The 15689-nt window shown below is 43.1% G+C and overlaps 1 protein-coding gene across 5 annotated transcripts in view; it reads left to right on the forward strand.

Annotated features, from left to right (window-relative positions):
• The window catches only part of Jarid2 (jumonji and AT-rich interaction domain containing 2), a 177599-nt gene that overhangs the window by 146626 nt on the left and 15284 nt on the right, over nt 1-15689 (forward strand). For all 5 annotated transcript variants that reach the window (XM_031359578.1, XM_031359579.1, XM_031359577.1 and 2 more), the window contains 2 exons: nt 9092-9327; nt 14098-15130. In XM_031359578.1, coding sequence (XP_031215438.1) covers nt 9092-9327; nt 14098-15130 — 1269 coding nt within the window. The remainder of the gene's footprint in view (nt 1-9091; nt 9328-14097; nt 15131-15689) is intronic.

The following is a 15689-nucleotide window of genomic DNA, read 5'->3' on the forward strand; positions in this document are numbered from 1 at the left end:
TTTTGATTTACTTTGTTTCTGTTGAAGTGGAGTAGGAGAGTGTCTCTCTCTCTTGTGGCATAATGCAAGGATAGCGTCTCTAATGAGCCGGCTGGAGAGAACCACCAGTTTGTGACAGTCATGCACATCATCTTAGACCTGAGCATGTCAGCAGTCTGGGCCCTGACATCCTGCAAGAGTCAACTGTTCCTGACAGAGGCTTTGTTTTGAAAACATGACACAAGTACAGAGCACACAAATACTTTACAAACAACAGCATATCCTAATTGAAAGACTTGTACAATATCACCTGATTCTTGGGTTGCAACTCAAGGGTTATAACAAATGGTGACTGAAGGGATTTTCATTTCGATAGCTCATCTGTTTCTAAAATAATATTTCACATATTGTTAATATATATTCACATGGCAACAGTGGAAATATAAAAACACAATCAAATTGCTAAGTATATCTATCATACAAGTTAATAATTAAAATGTTTTAGAGTTTGGAAAGTGTTCCTAATTATTTTGCTCTTTTCTTTGTTTTATCACCCAGCGGTAAATGGAGTAGATGGCGAATTAATGAGTTTGTGATGAATTTGGCTTTTCCTCAATATTGTTGGCTTGAAAAGCCCTTTGTGACCTTCTGCAAAATAACTTGGTGGGAGTTCATTATTTAATTTAGTCAAATGTCTTTTTTTTTTCCTTTTAATGGAACTTAGAAGGAATAGGAGAGATTATCATTCTGTTTTATGTATATCTTTTTTGAAGATGGATATTTCTCAGGAGCCTTTTTCCCAGCTGGAATGATTTAATTGCTTTTGGATTCATACCGGGGGCATGTATGATGGCCAAAAGGCAATCATTTGGACCGGTTTCCTGTATTCATGTGTTCTTTTTCCCTCTCTGTCTGGAGTGGTGGAGGGGTTCTGAGAAGCAGGGCCAGCGGCTGGTCTGATAGAATGCTGCTCCAGTTGCAGGTGGCGTGAGCTCTGCATACCCCTTTCTAGCACGTGGCGGTCACGCCTTTCCTGTTGTGATAGTGGGATAGGTGGGGCTGGAAGGCTGGAGCTTATGTTGAAGGAGCAGCAGTTCTTCCCTAAAACCGCAGCATATTTGAGGCACTGTTAACAGACCACTTGCCATAGTAATTAAAGCACACTTTAGAAGCCAAGCCACTTCTTCAGTTGTAGCCTTAGATGGTCCTTTGGTGAAGATTTATTTACTTTTAAAGATGCCACCTATCCTGTTCTTGGGTTTTTGTTTCTTTGGATATACCACATTTGCCACTGTCATGTAATTGGAGGCAAAAATCTGGACTTCTACATTGGCTAAGGGAATTCTAAAAAAGTTTATGTGCCTCAAATGCCTTTGTGTGTACTGAGAATTTTCTGAGACTCAGCTGCCAACTCAACCTTCTGACCCCCAGGTTCTTGTCAGTGTTTTAAAGTATGTGTCCACTGGTTCATTCAGCATCTTGAAAAAGCACACTCATACTTCTTGTTGTTGTTTTGACAGCCCCTAAAGAACTCCGTGGGTGTACAGGGAAATCTGCTTGCTCTAGTACTTCCTTGTAGCCACATGACACTGCCAGGTATTGATCTGTTGAAGCCAAAACATCTTAACACTTGATTCAAAGAAGAGATCCAGTTGTGCAGAGCTGGTTCAGGTCTTGGCTCTTCTTCTGGGATAGAGGAAGCTTCTGAATGCCCTCTGTGCATAAGTGACATGATGTGTAACTCAGAGCTTCAGCAAATAGAACTGTCTGAGACCTGGTATGTTTCTAATCAAGTAGAATGTGGCTCTTATGCTGTGCTGTTTGTCCTAAGAGTAAACAAAATAGTCCAGAAGAACTGCATTGTTTTTTACTGTATACCTGTTTTCAGTATGCTTTTAATATGAATATTATACACTATGGTTACTGAACTGCACAAAACTGCATAATTTCAGCTGTTTTTCTGACCCATCGTAAGGAGAATCTTCAATTATTCAAAGCTTGCTGATTGAAAGTCACTTGTCAACTTGGATAGGAATTGTGTGATGGATTTAAGGTATTTGTTTGAACAGCCTTGAAGTCAGTTGGTTAAAGTCAGTTTTTCCTGTCTTTGATACATTTCTATTATTGCAAATTCCTTTAAAAGCAGAATTGGGAGGCTGCATCACTTGCCATTGGTCAGGCCCAGTAACTGTTGGTCTTGCATTTACCAGGCAATGGCTGTAAAGTTTTTCTTAGCGGCGTGCACCAAGAAGACAAACAACCTGACCCATGGTCTGCTTGTATTTCTCTAGTTCATCCAGGCAAGTTTCTGGATGAAACCAAAGTACTTTAGTGTGCACTGGGTCCCTTGAGTCATGGATGGCCTTGGTGGTCTAGTAGGCCGATATCGATTGCCCTTGTCCAGATGAACCTGGAACAGGGACTTGTTTGCCATCATTGCTGCTACTAACACTCTCCCTCAGCCTTGATGACTATCCTGGTCTAACTGATACCAACAAATATCAGTGTGGGATTGAGAAGTGCATGGCATGTCTGTGCCTGTAGCCCAGGGCTTTGAGGGCACCTTATTTGTAGGCTGCCTTTACCCGCCAATAGTTTGGGATCATAGGCAGGTACCACCACATTTCCTGCCTAAGAATTACTTAGGTTTCTGCTTGCTAGCCAGACCGTGAATTGAATTCAGGGCCTTGTTCTAATCAAGTGCTCTACTACTGTACTCTCAATGTGTGTATATGGATTTTATTGAGTCCTCTGCATTTTGAAAGCCGTTTTTTTCTAGTTTTGTATTTTTATTCTGAAAATGTTCATTTTTCCCTTGTCTTACATTATAAATGGCCACACTTCAGTGTGTTGTGATTATTTATTGAAGTTCAAAGGTAAGCCAGAATTCTTAGCATTATATCTGTTGTGTTTGCTTTGTGTTTGCCTTTTCAGAACACATTATCTTTTGAATGAAGAATTTTATAAATTCCCCAACTTCACTGTTCATCTACAAGTTAATGCGCCACCCCTTTGGTGAATAATTCATGAGCCTTCCCTGTTTTGTTAAGTGAAGTGCAGGCATCTTTTTGTGCCTCTGTTCTTCCCCATGGTCCCTTTGGTATTTTGATGAAGGCAAATACTTTGAAATAGCTGTCCAGGCTAGGGCTCATCAAGTTATCAGCGTTTTATTTGGGAACAAGAAGACCAGGAAACTCTTTTTTAGGGACAAACCATTCAATTTGATTTATGGTGTTTCAGTTATCCTGACTGTATTATTACATAGTTATTAAAAAACCATTAAAACTTAATGTCACGAGTTACTTGTAACATTGGTAACAAATATATTTAAATGGCTAATATATCCAATACTATGTTTTCCACCGTTACCCATAATAGATCTTTGGACAGTGGAAACCAAATGGTGACCTTAGAGAAGTTTTCTGTTAGGGAAGTTTTCCGTAGACTTAGAAATTGAGTTGACTTAATTTGCACACATCAATTCCTGTGAGTAGGCGCACATGAACGAACACTTGAGAGGATGAGGTTGTATTGTTGTAAGTTCCAGGCCAGCTAGTAGTGTAACATGACCTTATATGTTGTGGGAAGAAACATAATACAAACCAAACGGACACATTTCTCTCCTCTTAGTAACTACCTTTCATGTGAGGTGACATACCAGTCTGGCTTGGCAGATACAGAAACCATTATAACTTACTTAATCAAGGTGCTTCGGTTTGGCTTGTTGATGGCTCTAATGTGAGCAAGGGAACTGTCCCCTCTGCCAGCTTTACCCTGGATGCTCAACTGCGTTACTGTGTTGTTTCTGGCCAAGGCAAACCAAGTTAGTGTACCCACATGCAATAAAATCCTCCTGAAGGATTTTCCTGGTTGGCAGACATTCCTTTGTTTTCTGATAATAGAAGCTCAAAGTTGATTTGGCTCCCAGGAAATGCAGCATTAGTAAAGTAACAATTGCTGGAGCCAGTTTCTTGCTCAAGTCAGGTTGCCTTGCAATAACTTGAAGCTTAAATATATTAAGTGCCTGGCTTTGTATTAGAAACTTGTCATGGATCTCTTTTACTTCCTATACTACACTTCTTAAGTTGTTTATCCTTAGAGCATGTCTTAGAAGGCAGATGATGGAGGCAGCAGGTTTGTCCTTGAGGAAATCCGGTATAGACGTGTTGCTATGTTAGGCAACTAGAAATCCAAATCTGAGACCTCGTATGTAAAGGTTTTAGATACTCCTTTCATGGGTTGCCTTAAATCTACTGAGAGCTCAGTGTTTGAACAGAGCTCATGGACAGCACCATTCATGTTGGACTCCTGGGAACCGTAAATGTGAGTTTCCCCGTGGAAATGTAGCTTTCCACCTCACACATCCTTGCAGGGAAAGACATAGCTAAAGAAACTTCTTTTACCTGTGTCTTTTTCACTCCTCATTTGATGGAAATCTTTCCCTTTCAAGAATGAAGTGACCTTCAATCAGAATATCAGCTGTAGGATTTAAAGACTTTGTTTGTTGTGGTGTGAAACCACTTGTCTATAGAGCATTTAACTTTCAGAGTAAGTGTATACAAATCAATACACCAGTCTCTGTTCATTAATGTAAAGCTATTTGTATCCCAGAACAATACAGTTTCCTAATATGGCTGCTATGCTGGATGCTTAAAGAAAGTAGTCCAATTATTTCTTTTAATTGGGGACAGTGTGTGGAGAACTTCTATACATCGATGCCTTTCTGTCTCATGCTTACAGAAAGTGAAGTTTTCTTTTTTAAACCTCCCTTTCCCTTCTCTCCCTTTCTTGAAAATCTTACAATTTAAGACAAAAGATAATTACTTGGAGGAATAAAACTGGCAGGTTCCCACGACACTTAAAATTAATGAGCTGTCGAGTACAAAATATACCTTGTCCTTGGCTTTGTCGTCTTTTCCCAATCACTCCTTTTTCCCCATTTAACACATGGCATGACTTCTTGATTATGTTTGGTGTTGGGTATATTGCTGCTATAAAGAGGGTTACAGCAAGATTCATTTGAAAAGCATCTTTTGTTTGCAAATCAGAGTTTCATTCCTCTTTCCTAGGACATCTTATTAAAGTACTTGTTAGCAGGCATAAGTGTGTTAAAGGCACTGACCAGCCCCACCCTCTGAGGCTTTTAGTTCTAGAGTTTTGCTTTACAGCCCTTTTCTGGATTAGTAGTTGAAAGACCTCCAAGTCTATTCCACTGAACTCATAGGATCGTGCCTCTCCTTTTCAGGTTTAGGCAGTGGAGGACCTTCCTTTTCTAGGTCAGGAGGACACCGCTGTCTGTCCACAACTTAGAACTGGATTTTGACCAAGATTCAAAGTAGTAGTGTAATGTTCCTCTCTCTCTCACGCACGCACGCACGTGCACACACACACACACACACACACACACACACACACACACACACACACACACACACAGAGGCTTGGACGGGTGACAAGCTAGCCAGAAGCTGGGATAGTGGCAAATTGGGTAGAGTCTAGGGCTAATTGTGGCTGTGTTGAGGTTTATTCAAACTCCGTAAAAGGCTGGGGGAAGGAAGAGAACACGAGGCAGGCAGGTGGTAAATGTGGCAGATTAATGAACTCCAGTGGTCATGCTTTGTGGGACGGATCTTGCTCAGGCCAATTGCCTATTCAACATGGTGATAAAATTTCCTGAGGTCCTGTCTGCAGGAACATTTTATCCTCAGTCTACAAATGAGAAATCCAAGAATCAAACAACATGCCCAGTATTAAATATCAGAGCCAGGACTTGGACTTTAAATACTACTACTATGAAAAGGATAAACTTGGAGAATATTTTTGTTCTCTCCTCTTTTGCAATGAAAGTAGTAGGTATAAAACTTGCTTAAAAGAAGTATGTACTGTGAATGGTCTGTCTTAGTAGAAGTAAATAAGATAGCAGAAGTTAGGGTGTTAGGAATTGAACTGTGAATAAAGGAGCCATGTTCTTTGCTTTAGGAAATATGTGAACAGTCGAATGGCTGGGGCTACATGTGCTATCATAGACCATTGGTCACCTTGAAGTGTGACTCCTCACAGATGACCTTTTCATTTGTCTGAGGCAGGCACAAGCTGCAGATGTGGGAGTGTGATTGATGGCTTCTGACATTGGCTACTTCCATATACTATTCTTGCTGCTCCATTTCCCTTCATCTAGTAGCATCTTGTCTAACAGAAGAACAATAAGACACCTTTGTTTCTGTATCTAAAATCTGTTTTGAATATGTTATTGCTGGTCTTGGAAAGACCTTTGGAATTGCTGCTCACAGTTAATCCTGGTGTGAGAAATATGAATCTCTGTCTTGTGCTGTGCAAACGATTAAATTATGAGAAAAGGCTAAGAAGCTAAGTTAGATTTGAAAAAATTGTGTGCCATGGAGTGCTGATTGTCACAACATGACATGAGTTCATAGTGCTGAACTCTGTACCCACAGAAAGCAGATCCAAAATGAACTGACAGATCGGTAAAAATATTGGGGATATTGAGCATATCTGTGTATCATAATGTATCAACTAGTAAGTTATTTTTCTGCCAGTGAAATGAGGCAATTCAAGCCAAATTAGATTATATTAAATACAGGTTTATTGGGAAGGTGATCTCAGGCAGGCGAGTTCATTGGCCCCAAAGAAGGAGGCTAGGGAAGTAAGTCTCCAAGGGAAGGGAGAGGAGAGGGGAGGGGGAGGGTGGGATGAGGGAGGAGGCCAAAATGAGTAGCCCAGGGTTGGAGGGTATGCTAGGGGATGCTGGGAGAACCCTACTTTGATATGTAAAATAATGGCCCCAGTCTGTTGTCCAGGTGCCTGAAACAAAACAGGAACTATAAACATAATTTTTATTAACCCTTTTTATAAGATATGAGGAGGGAAAAACTAAATTAGATGTTGGAATGAAGCAATCTTCAGCATTTGGGTGTGGGAGTGCTTCTTAAACATGAAGGCAAAGAGAGTTGACATTCTAAAAGCAAAGTTAGGGGGGCTGGCAAGATGGATGGCTCAGTGGTTAAGAACACTGACTGCTCTTCCAGAGGTCCTGAGTTCAATTCCCGGCAACCACATGGTGGCCCACAACCATCTGAAGTGGGATCTTACGCCCTCTTCTGGTGTGTGTCCTGAAGACAGATTACAGTGTAGTAATATAAATAAAATATGTCTTTGAGCCGGGCAGTGGTGGCGCACACCTTTAATCCAAGCACTAGGGAGGTAGAGGCAGGCAGATTTCTGGAGGCCAGCCTGGTCTCCAGAGTAAGTTCCAGGACAGCCAGGGCTACACAGAGGAAACCTTGTCTCAAACAAACAAACAAACAAACACAAATAACAAAAAACCCAAACAAACAAACAAAAACAATTTAAAAGCAAAGTTAGCATCAGTCAAATGCAGACTTAGTATGATGATGTACATGGTAACACTGAGCATGGTGACGTGCTTTTAAGCCTGTAACTGAGCTTGAGGGCAACCTAGTCTACATATCCAGGGACAAATGACAGAAATGTTTGCAACTTAGAAGGTGTAAATCAGTTGAAGGGTTCCTTCCTGTCAAGGTGAGAGCAAGCATTGCTATGGCTTGGAACTTTAGTTAGCTACCTATATGAAGAAAGGAGTTCTGGGGTTGGGGGTTAGGTGGTGTAGAGAGGCTTTGGCTATGTGAAGGGTCCAACATGGAAGAAAGTTTGACTTCTGTTTCATCTTCTTGATAATTATGACCCTTTGCTGGCAGTTGGGTTACAATGACCTTAATAGTTACGGCACAAAAGACAGTTCCATTTGGGTGCTTGCACCTTTTAATCCTACCCAGCATTCTGGAGGCGGAGGCAGGCATGCCTTTGTGAATCCAAGGCCAGCCTGGTCTGCATAGTGAAATCCAGGCCCCCCAGATCTATACAGTGAGACCCTGCCATAAAACAACTTAGGAAAAAAAAAGGATAGTCCTATCAACTTGTTGGTGAGGATTTTAGATAGGCAGGTTACAATAAAGAAAGAAAACCTTAAGATTTCAGGGGCTAGCTGATGATGACCCTTAGCTTTTGGGTTGCAGGAAGCAAATTGATGATTCTAAAGATTTCATCTGAAGAATTGAAACGACATTAGGTTACATATTTATGAGTGATAAATGACTACTAACTTAAATCAGGAAATTTTAAGCAGGATGACCAGTCTTAAGAATATTTGATATCAGTGTAGCTTATCCAGGGAAATGGTTGCTGGTTCTGAATTTAGTAATGGCTAGATAGGCGTGGCTTACAGCTCCACCCCTTTAAGAGCAACTGCATGCCTAACTGGCCTGTTGCAAAGCAGCTCTGCAGTCTTGAAGTGTGTGCCTTTAAATTTCTTTAAGGTCTTCTTGTGATATTCAGGTGGTTTTGGTCTAAGTGACTATATTCAGATAGTCTAGGCATTAACTTTAGTTGATTTTATGATTTTATGATACTATAAAGCAAGTTGTATTCAATAGCAAATGCACTCTGAATATTGAGTTTGGGTCTTTTTCTGAGCTAGTGATGCACTATCCAGTTTTGTTTGGTGACGCTAGGAATGAGAGTGAGACCAGCAAGCTGTGAGCCTCCAGGCACTAAGAGATACTGGTGCTAAACTCTGCAGGTCCCTAGATTAGATGCAGCCAGTTCATTTTCTTCCTGATAGTACTTATTCTGGTTACATGGGCTTTTCCATGAAATAGTCCCCTGTAAGCTGAGGAAATACAATGTTAATTTTTCAGGTTTAGTTTTGTCTTTTAGTGTACTGTTGATAATCTTGTAACGAAATTTTCTTTAAAAAAATTTTTTTTTTGAGACATCCTCACTGTCCAGGATTACCTAGAACTCTCTGCGTATCCCTGAGTGTTGAGGTTTTAGATGAGCCACTATGACTCATTGCCTATAGTGGGCAGTTTATGAATGGATTAAAAACCAAGGTACAGGAAAGAAATAAATAGTTCTTAGGATATATTTAAAGTGTTTTCAGTGAGGTTCATCTCATGTCATGTCCTTGTGCATTTGAGTGTTGGCCATCTTCCTGGAGAATGGTTGAGCAGTTACAGGGTATGTCTCCTCTGCTTAAGGTAGTGACTTCTTCCTGCTTCTCTTCCTTTTCTAGTTTTCAATGGCTCCAACAGGTCAACACGGGAGAAAGAACCTGCTCAAAAACACAAAAGCAAAGAGGCCACTCCCGGGAAGGAGAAGCACAGTGACCACAGGGCAGACAGCCGAAGGGAGCAGGCTTCAGTAGCTCAGCCCACAGCCGCCTCATCTGCGGGTTCCTCGGCCAAGGGGTTTGCTGCCAACCACCAACCTCCCCCTTCACATCGGTCGGCTCAGGACTTACGGAAACAGGTAACCTTCATCCAGGGGCTTTCTAATATCCCATAGTTGATTAATCAAGGTGGATTCAGCCTCACCAAGCAGGAGAAGTAGGGCACGACGAGACAGAGATCACCTCTCTACATGGACCATCTCTTACCCTGGGAGGATCCAGATCCTGGATGGCTTGAGCTTATACAGTATTCACATCTTAAATGCTACTCTTCCTCCAGCCCCTCCTACCCCCACCCCCCTTTTCTGAAACGGTGCCTCCCATCCCCCAGGTATCGCCCCTTCCTAGCACATCAAATTTGTGCCAGATACTCTTCCACTGAGGGTAGATAAGGCTGCCATGGAGACTGAGCTGATTACTGCTTAGTTTTGGGCATGAGATGAGATGGAGACTGACCTGTTATAGTGGAGCAGGCATATAAAATATTATTTCCTAGTCTTCTTGTAAAATTTAAACTAATACACAACAGAGGTCATCTTTTTATAATTTTATTTTACATGAATTTGTGTTTTTCCTGCATGTACACCTGTGTCAGGATGTACAGGACCCTGGAAGTAGGTCCTGGGAATTGACCCTGGGTCTTCTTGACGAGTGTCAGTGTTCTTAATCCCTGAGCCATCTCTTCAGCTCCTAACACAGTCACCTTTTGACTAGAAATTAGTTTTGTCTCCCAAATTAGTTGTATCTCCAGATTATTTACTTTCTTGTCTTAGTGATTCATGAGGGTGGCTTGTAATCAAGGATACATGGCTTATTTTACATTTACCTAGGAACATTGCTGCTCCTCTCCATTCATTGTGGCTCTTCTTCAGCACTCCATATCTCAACAGTAATGAGTGTTGGTGTGGGAAGTAGCTTGGAGGTGTACAGCAAGTACCTTTTGGTTTGGGTTGTCTTTGCCTTCTGTTCCATGGTGGTTACATACTAGCTGATCTATACCAGTTGTCTAGAGTATTAGAGGGAGGCAAAAATTTTCCCATTCTCACACCCACTCCAACAAAGCAACCTCTAAAACCTTCCCAACAGTCTACCAAGTAGGGTAGGGATGAGATATTCAGCTAGGTGAGCCTCTCAGGCCATTTTCACTACAGAGGCCACAATGGAGTGGGCTCCTAGCACCTGTTCTTTCTTTGGTTTGAATTCTGCAGATACCGAGTCTTCCTTACAAGTCAGTCAGAGCACATAGCTTAGAATTTTGAATTCAAACATAGTTTGAATTTTGCTATGACCCTGATCTCCCTGAGCCTTTGAGATGTAATCTTCACTTTCCTAGCTCTATTGTCGAATATGAGATTATGCCACAGGGAGAAATGAAAGAATATATGGGGGACCATCAGATAGTGCTCTGAAAATAAGATTAACAAATTGCAGATCCCTTTATAATTCCTTGATATATATAATTGATTGTATTCAAGTATCTGAAGGATACTCTGACCTTTACCAATAGATGTGATTGTAGGAAATGTTTGTGTGTGGGCTGTCATTTGAAAGGGGTGCTGTTGAGCAGTACAAAGCTCTGTCCTGCTTTTTCTCCTGCTCTGAGGTAGACACACTTCCCACAGGAAAAGCACTCCCCTTGTACTAAGAAATAATGTAGATAGTGGTAGTTAGTGCTCTTCAAGGCCATGCATCCTGAGACTGAGAATACACGAGCACACACTTCTGTGTTTCTCTTTGTATGCCTGCTCTCCATCTAATCTCATCCACGAGCCTCTGGAACTGGCAGAGCATCTGTTGGTATTCTGCAATAAAACAGTCATTTAAAAACCATAACAATAATCCCAGCACTTGGGAGGCAGAGGCAGGCAGATTTCTGAGTTTGAGGCCAGCCTGGTCTACAGAGTGAGTTCCAGGACAGCCAGGGCTACACAGAGAAACCCTGTCTCGAAAAAACAATAACAACAACAACAAAAAAAAACAGAAAAAACCCAAAAAAACAAAAACAAAACAAAAAAAACAAAAACAAAACAAAAAAATTTTTTTTCCTCTGTATTCCTAGAATTCCTACTAGAGCAGAGACATAGAAAGCTGTCTGCTGAAGATTTTGTTTTTAATGTTGTACATCCGAGGGAGAGTCACTCTACAACACTTCATCCAGTAAATTAAGGCTCATTCTTTTGCATGTGCAGTGCCTTAGGTTGTACAGCTCTGACTCAAGGTTTCCCTTGCTGTGTGCTATTTAGATGACCGAGGCCATCTGTTCTCAGAGTCAAGTGTCATAGTGATCTGAGGCTATAGGTCTTCATTCACATGAGCTTTGTTGGTACTGGTTAGATGTTGGCTTCTAAGAAATGAGTATATGCTGGGAAGGTGATGTCATTATGTGGGGTTGTTTGTTCCACACTTTATCAGTAGTGAGGGACCTTTGCAATTTGTCAAGTTTTATGTAAAAGCAAGCTTTTGAGATGGCATGGTTGCTGGGTTAGCTTGCAGCTGCATTGAACTGAGCAAAGGGCTACATGCCAAAGCACTTACCATCGCAACCGTCGTCTAGCCTTGTGTATTTACATCTAATCCATTGGGGTCACACCGCCGTCCTTTCTTCTAAAGTCAGTTTCTCACTCAGACCTTCTCTGCCCTATCAGCGTACTTACCGATGGCTGACTAGTGGGCCGCTGTGCACACCGTGCTGGCATCACAGCACACACACTCACCTCAGAAGGCATGAGGCAGAGCCCAGCCTTGTTTACACAGTGATTTCTAGGGTATCTATATGGATGCAGTGAGGTCCCAGGCCCACAATTTAGTTCTGATGCTTCCCTTGAGAGGGCATGTACGGTCTCCAAACGCTGGGGGAACTCCAAGACCAAGTATGGGTGTTGACTCTGAATCTATGTTTCTTACTGAACCACAGATAATTTTTTGGCATTTATAGAAAACATCTGACTGGCTTCTGTGTAGTTCTCACCCTACCCCATGTGTTGGTGTGGAGAGGGGTGTGAAACTTCACCAAGACCTTGTTCAGCAGTTTTTCAAGACAGGAACAAAGCATCTCAAAAGACCTGATTGGAATTCTAAAATCTCCAGCCTCATTACATCTGGAGGGGGCTTTGTAGACTTGAGGTGTGGAGTGGTGACCTATTTGGAAAAGCCATGAACCTTTAATTTCCATGCTTTGTTTGGATGTCAGCCAGTTTGAACCATTTCCTTCATCCTACCAATGAAAAGCTAATGATACTTGTTTCGCAATCACCCTGTGGTGTCTGTTGTGGCAAGGCAGGCTGATCATGATTCAGCCTCAAGATGGCGTCTTGTAGCTACCGTTAGCAGCCTCAGCGAAACTGTTTGCCAACCACAAGCCAGGCCCCTTGACCCAGCAGTCTTCTGGGAAGAAGTCTCTGGTTTCTGTAGTTGGGGGAGTTTTATGGGCTCTTGGAGATTGCATTAGCCTCTCTGAAACCCTGTTTGTTGATTCATCTTATAGATGACACCCACGAGACCTAACTCTCAACTATGCTGATTGATGTAAAGTCACCCACCCTGGAATGGATGAGTCTAGTACCTCATTGTTCTTATTTGGAAATTAGTGGGCCTCTGGGTGTTCCTGGGTACCAGAACTGTACTGTTTCATTCTTTGTGAATGTGCCAGCTGTTTGTTTCACAGAATTTACCTTGGTTTTCCAGCTGGCAGATGGATGGCCAGTACAGGACAGCTGCCTCTATTTACCCAGTTAACTGAAACCCAAATGAGGGCTTGCAAGGGGCAAAGAAAAATAGGAAGCATTTGTGCAGAAAGGGGTTAGGTATATTGTAGCTTCCAAAAAGAGGATGAAGGGTCCATCCTGCACCTAGTACAGGGAAGTCCCAAGGACTGGGAGATGGCTACTAACAGTTTGTAGGCACACCTGTGGGCTTGGCCCATGAATCAGAGCCAAGGCACTTGAAGACTGCTGCTCTTTTCCTATCCCTAACCCTTTCTAAGTGTGTGGATTTTTTGCTTTTTGTTTGTTTGCTTTTGTTTTGTTTTGTTTTTGCTGTTTTAATAGCATTTTTTTGGTTTCATGTTGTGTGGGTTGGCCACACTGTTAACATGGAGCACACAAACAAACAGCTGCTTTTTTGCAACAGGGAGGAAATGTATTTCAAAGAACTATTGCACAATTTTCTCAAACAGCATTTTTTTTTAAAGATTTATTTTATGCGTACGAGTACACTGTAGCTGTACAGATGGCTGTGAGCTATCATGTGTGTGGTTGCTGGGAATTGAACTCAGGACCTCTGCCTGCCCCACTTGCTCTGGCCCAAATTCACTGTATCTGTCTTCAGATACACCAGAAGAGGGCATCAGATCTCATAACTGGTGGTTGTGAGCCACCATGTGGTTGCTGGGATTTGAGCTCAGGATCTTCGGAAGAACAGTCAGTGCTCTTACCCACTGAGCCATCTTGCCAACCCCCAAACAGCATTTTTTTAAAGACTCTGGAAGAGCAGTCAGTGCTCTTTCCCGCTGAGCCGTCTTGCCCCCATGAACAGCATTTTTGCTGTTGCAGATTCGTGGGTAACTGATGGGTTAATAGAGAGGCCATGCAAGATGTTAGTGTGCAGAAACACCGGGGCCAAGCACTAGGCAGGCCCACACAGTGTGGTGCAAAATGCTGTGTGTGGTATGAAGTGTTCATCGTTCTGCAGTCAAACAGATTAATTCTTGATGGGCTTTCTGCTCTGCCTAGCTCATGCCGTCATGTTTCTTCTGAGCCAGGTCTGCACCCGCAACTGTAGTAGTCCTTTCTCACCGTACTTGCCTGGGTACTAATTGTTTTCTCTCCACCCCACTTCTGCTGCCTCCATAGGTGTCTAAGGTAAATGGAGTCACTCGAATGTCATCTCTGGGTGCAGGTACAAACAGTGCCAAAAAGATCCGAGAAGTCAGACCTTCACCATCCAAAACTGTGAAGTACACTGCCACAGTGAGCAAGGGGACTGTCACATACACCAAAGCCAAGAGAGAACTGGTCAAGGAAACCAAACCCAACCACCACAAACCCAGTTCAGCTGTCAACCACACAATCTCAGGGAAAACTGAAAGTAGCAATGCAAAAACCCGCAAACAGGTGCTATCCCTTGGGGGGGCGTCCAAGTCCACTGGGCCCGCTGCCAGCGGCCTCAAGGCCAGCGGCAGGTTGAACCCAAAGTCATGCACTAAGGAGGTGGGGGGGCGGCAGCTGAGGGAAGGGCTGCGGAATTCCAAAAGGAGACTGGAAGAGGCACAGCAAATGGACAAACCGCAGTCACCCCCCAAGAAGATGAAGGGGGCGGCAGGCAATGCCGAAGCCCCTGGCAAAAAGGCCTCAGCGGCTTCAGGAGAGAAGTCTCTGCTGAATGGACACGTGAAGAAGGAAGTGCCCGAGCGAAGTTTGGAAAGGAATCGGCCAAAGCGGGCCGCAGCTGGCAAGAATATGCCGGGCAAACAAGCACATGGCAAGACAGAGGGCACCCCCTGTGAAAATCGTTCTACCTCGCAACCCGAGTCCTCGCACAAGCCGCATGACCCACAGGGCAAGCCAGAGAAGGGGAGCGGCAAATCTGGGTGGGCAGCGATGGACGAGATCCCTGTCCTCAGGCCCTCCGCCAAGGAGTTCCACGACCCACTCATCTACATCGAGTCAGTACGTGCTCAGGTGGAGAAGTACGGGATGTGTCGCGTGATCCCCCCTCCAGACTGGCGGCCAGAGTGCAAGCTCAATGATGAGATGCGCTTTGTCACGCAGATCCAGCACATCCATAAGCTGGGCCGGCGCTGGGGCCCCAATGTACAGCGGCTCGCCTGTATAAAGAAGCACCTCAGATCTCAGGGCATCACCATGGATGAACTCCCCCTCATAGGTAAGTTTCAGGATGGAGCGGCAGCTGTTTTAGCTTTGCTGTATCTCTAACATGAAAGTAAGTAGACTTCTTAATCCACTTCCCTGCTCTTGTGGAACCTTTCTCTCTGTAGTCCTATTTGTGGTAATAAGGTTGGAAATGAAGCATCTAGATGCTTGCTCTTGGTGCTAGAGTCCATGGCTTCTGCTGCATGGTTTTTTGTTGCTCTAGAGTTATTATGGTTGTGCAGTGTCCAGCTAAGGACTGAGGATGTCAGGCTGCTAAACAATGTTCCATGGCTTCAAATCCTAACTCTACATGCTAAAGAGTATCTGTGGCTTGTAGTAAGCCACCTGCACTTTGTCTCACAGAGCCTTTCCTCTGGCTGTCTGTCTGGGTATCTCCTTATAAGGACATCAGGTTGTTTTAAGGCCTGCTTGGGTGACCTTATTTTAACTTAGTTGCTACTCCTCCTCACAGTTCCATTCCATTCCATTGTGGGGTTTTAGGGTTTTGTACTTGTTAATGTCAGTTTGGGTGGTCTTATATTTCACCTTACATGGTTTTTTTTTTTTTTTTT

Source organism: Mastomys coucha, unplaced genomic scaffold (genome assembly GCF_008632895.1).
Source record: "Mastomys coucha isolate ucsf_1 unplaced genomic scaffold, UCSF_Mcou_1 pScaffold7, whole genome shotgun sequence".
In the NCBI taxonomy this organism is placed as follows: domain Eukaryota; kingdom Metazoa; phylum Chordata; class Mammalia; order Rodentia; family Muridae; genus Mastomys; species Mastomys coucha.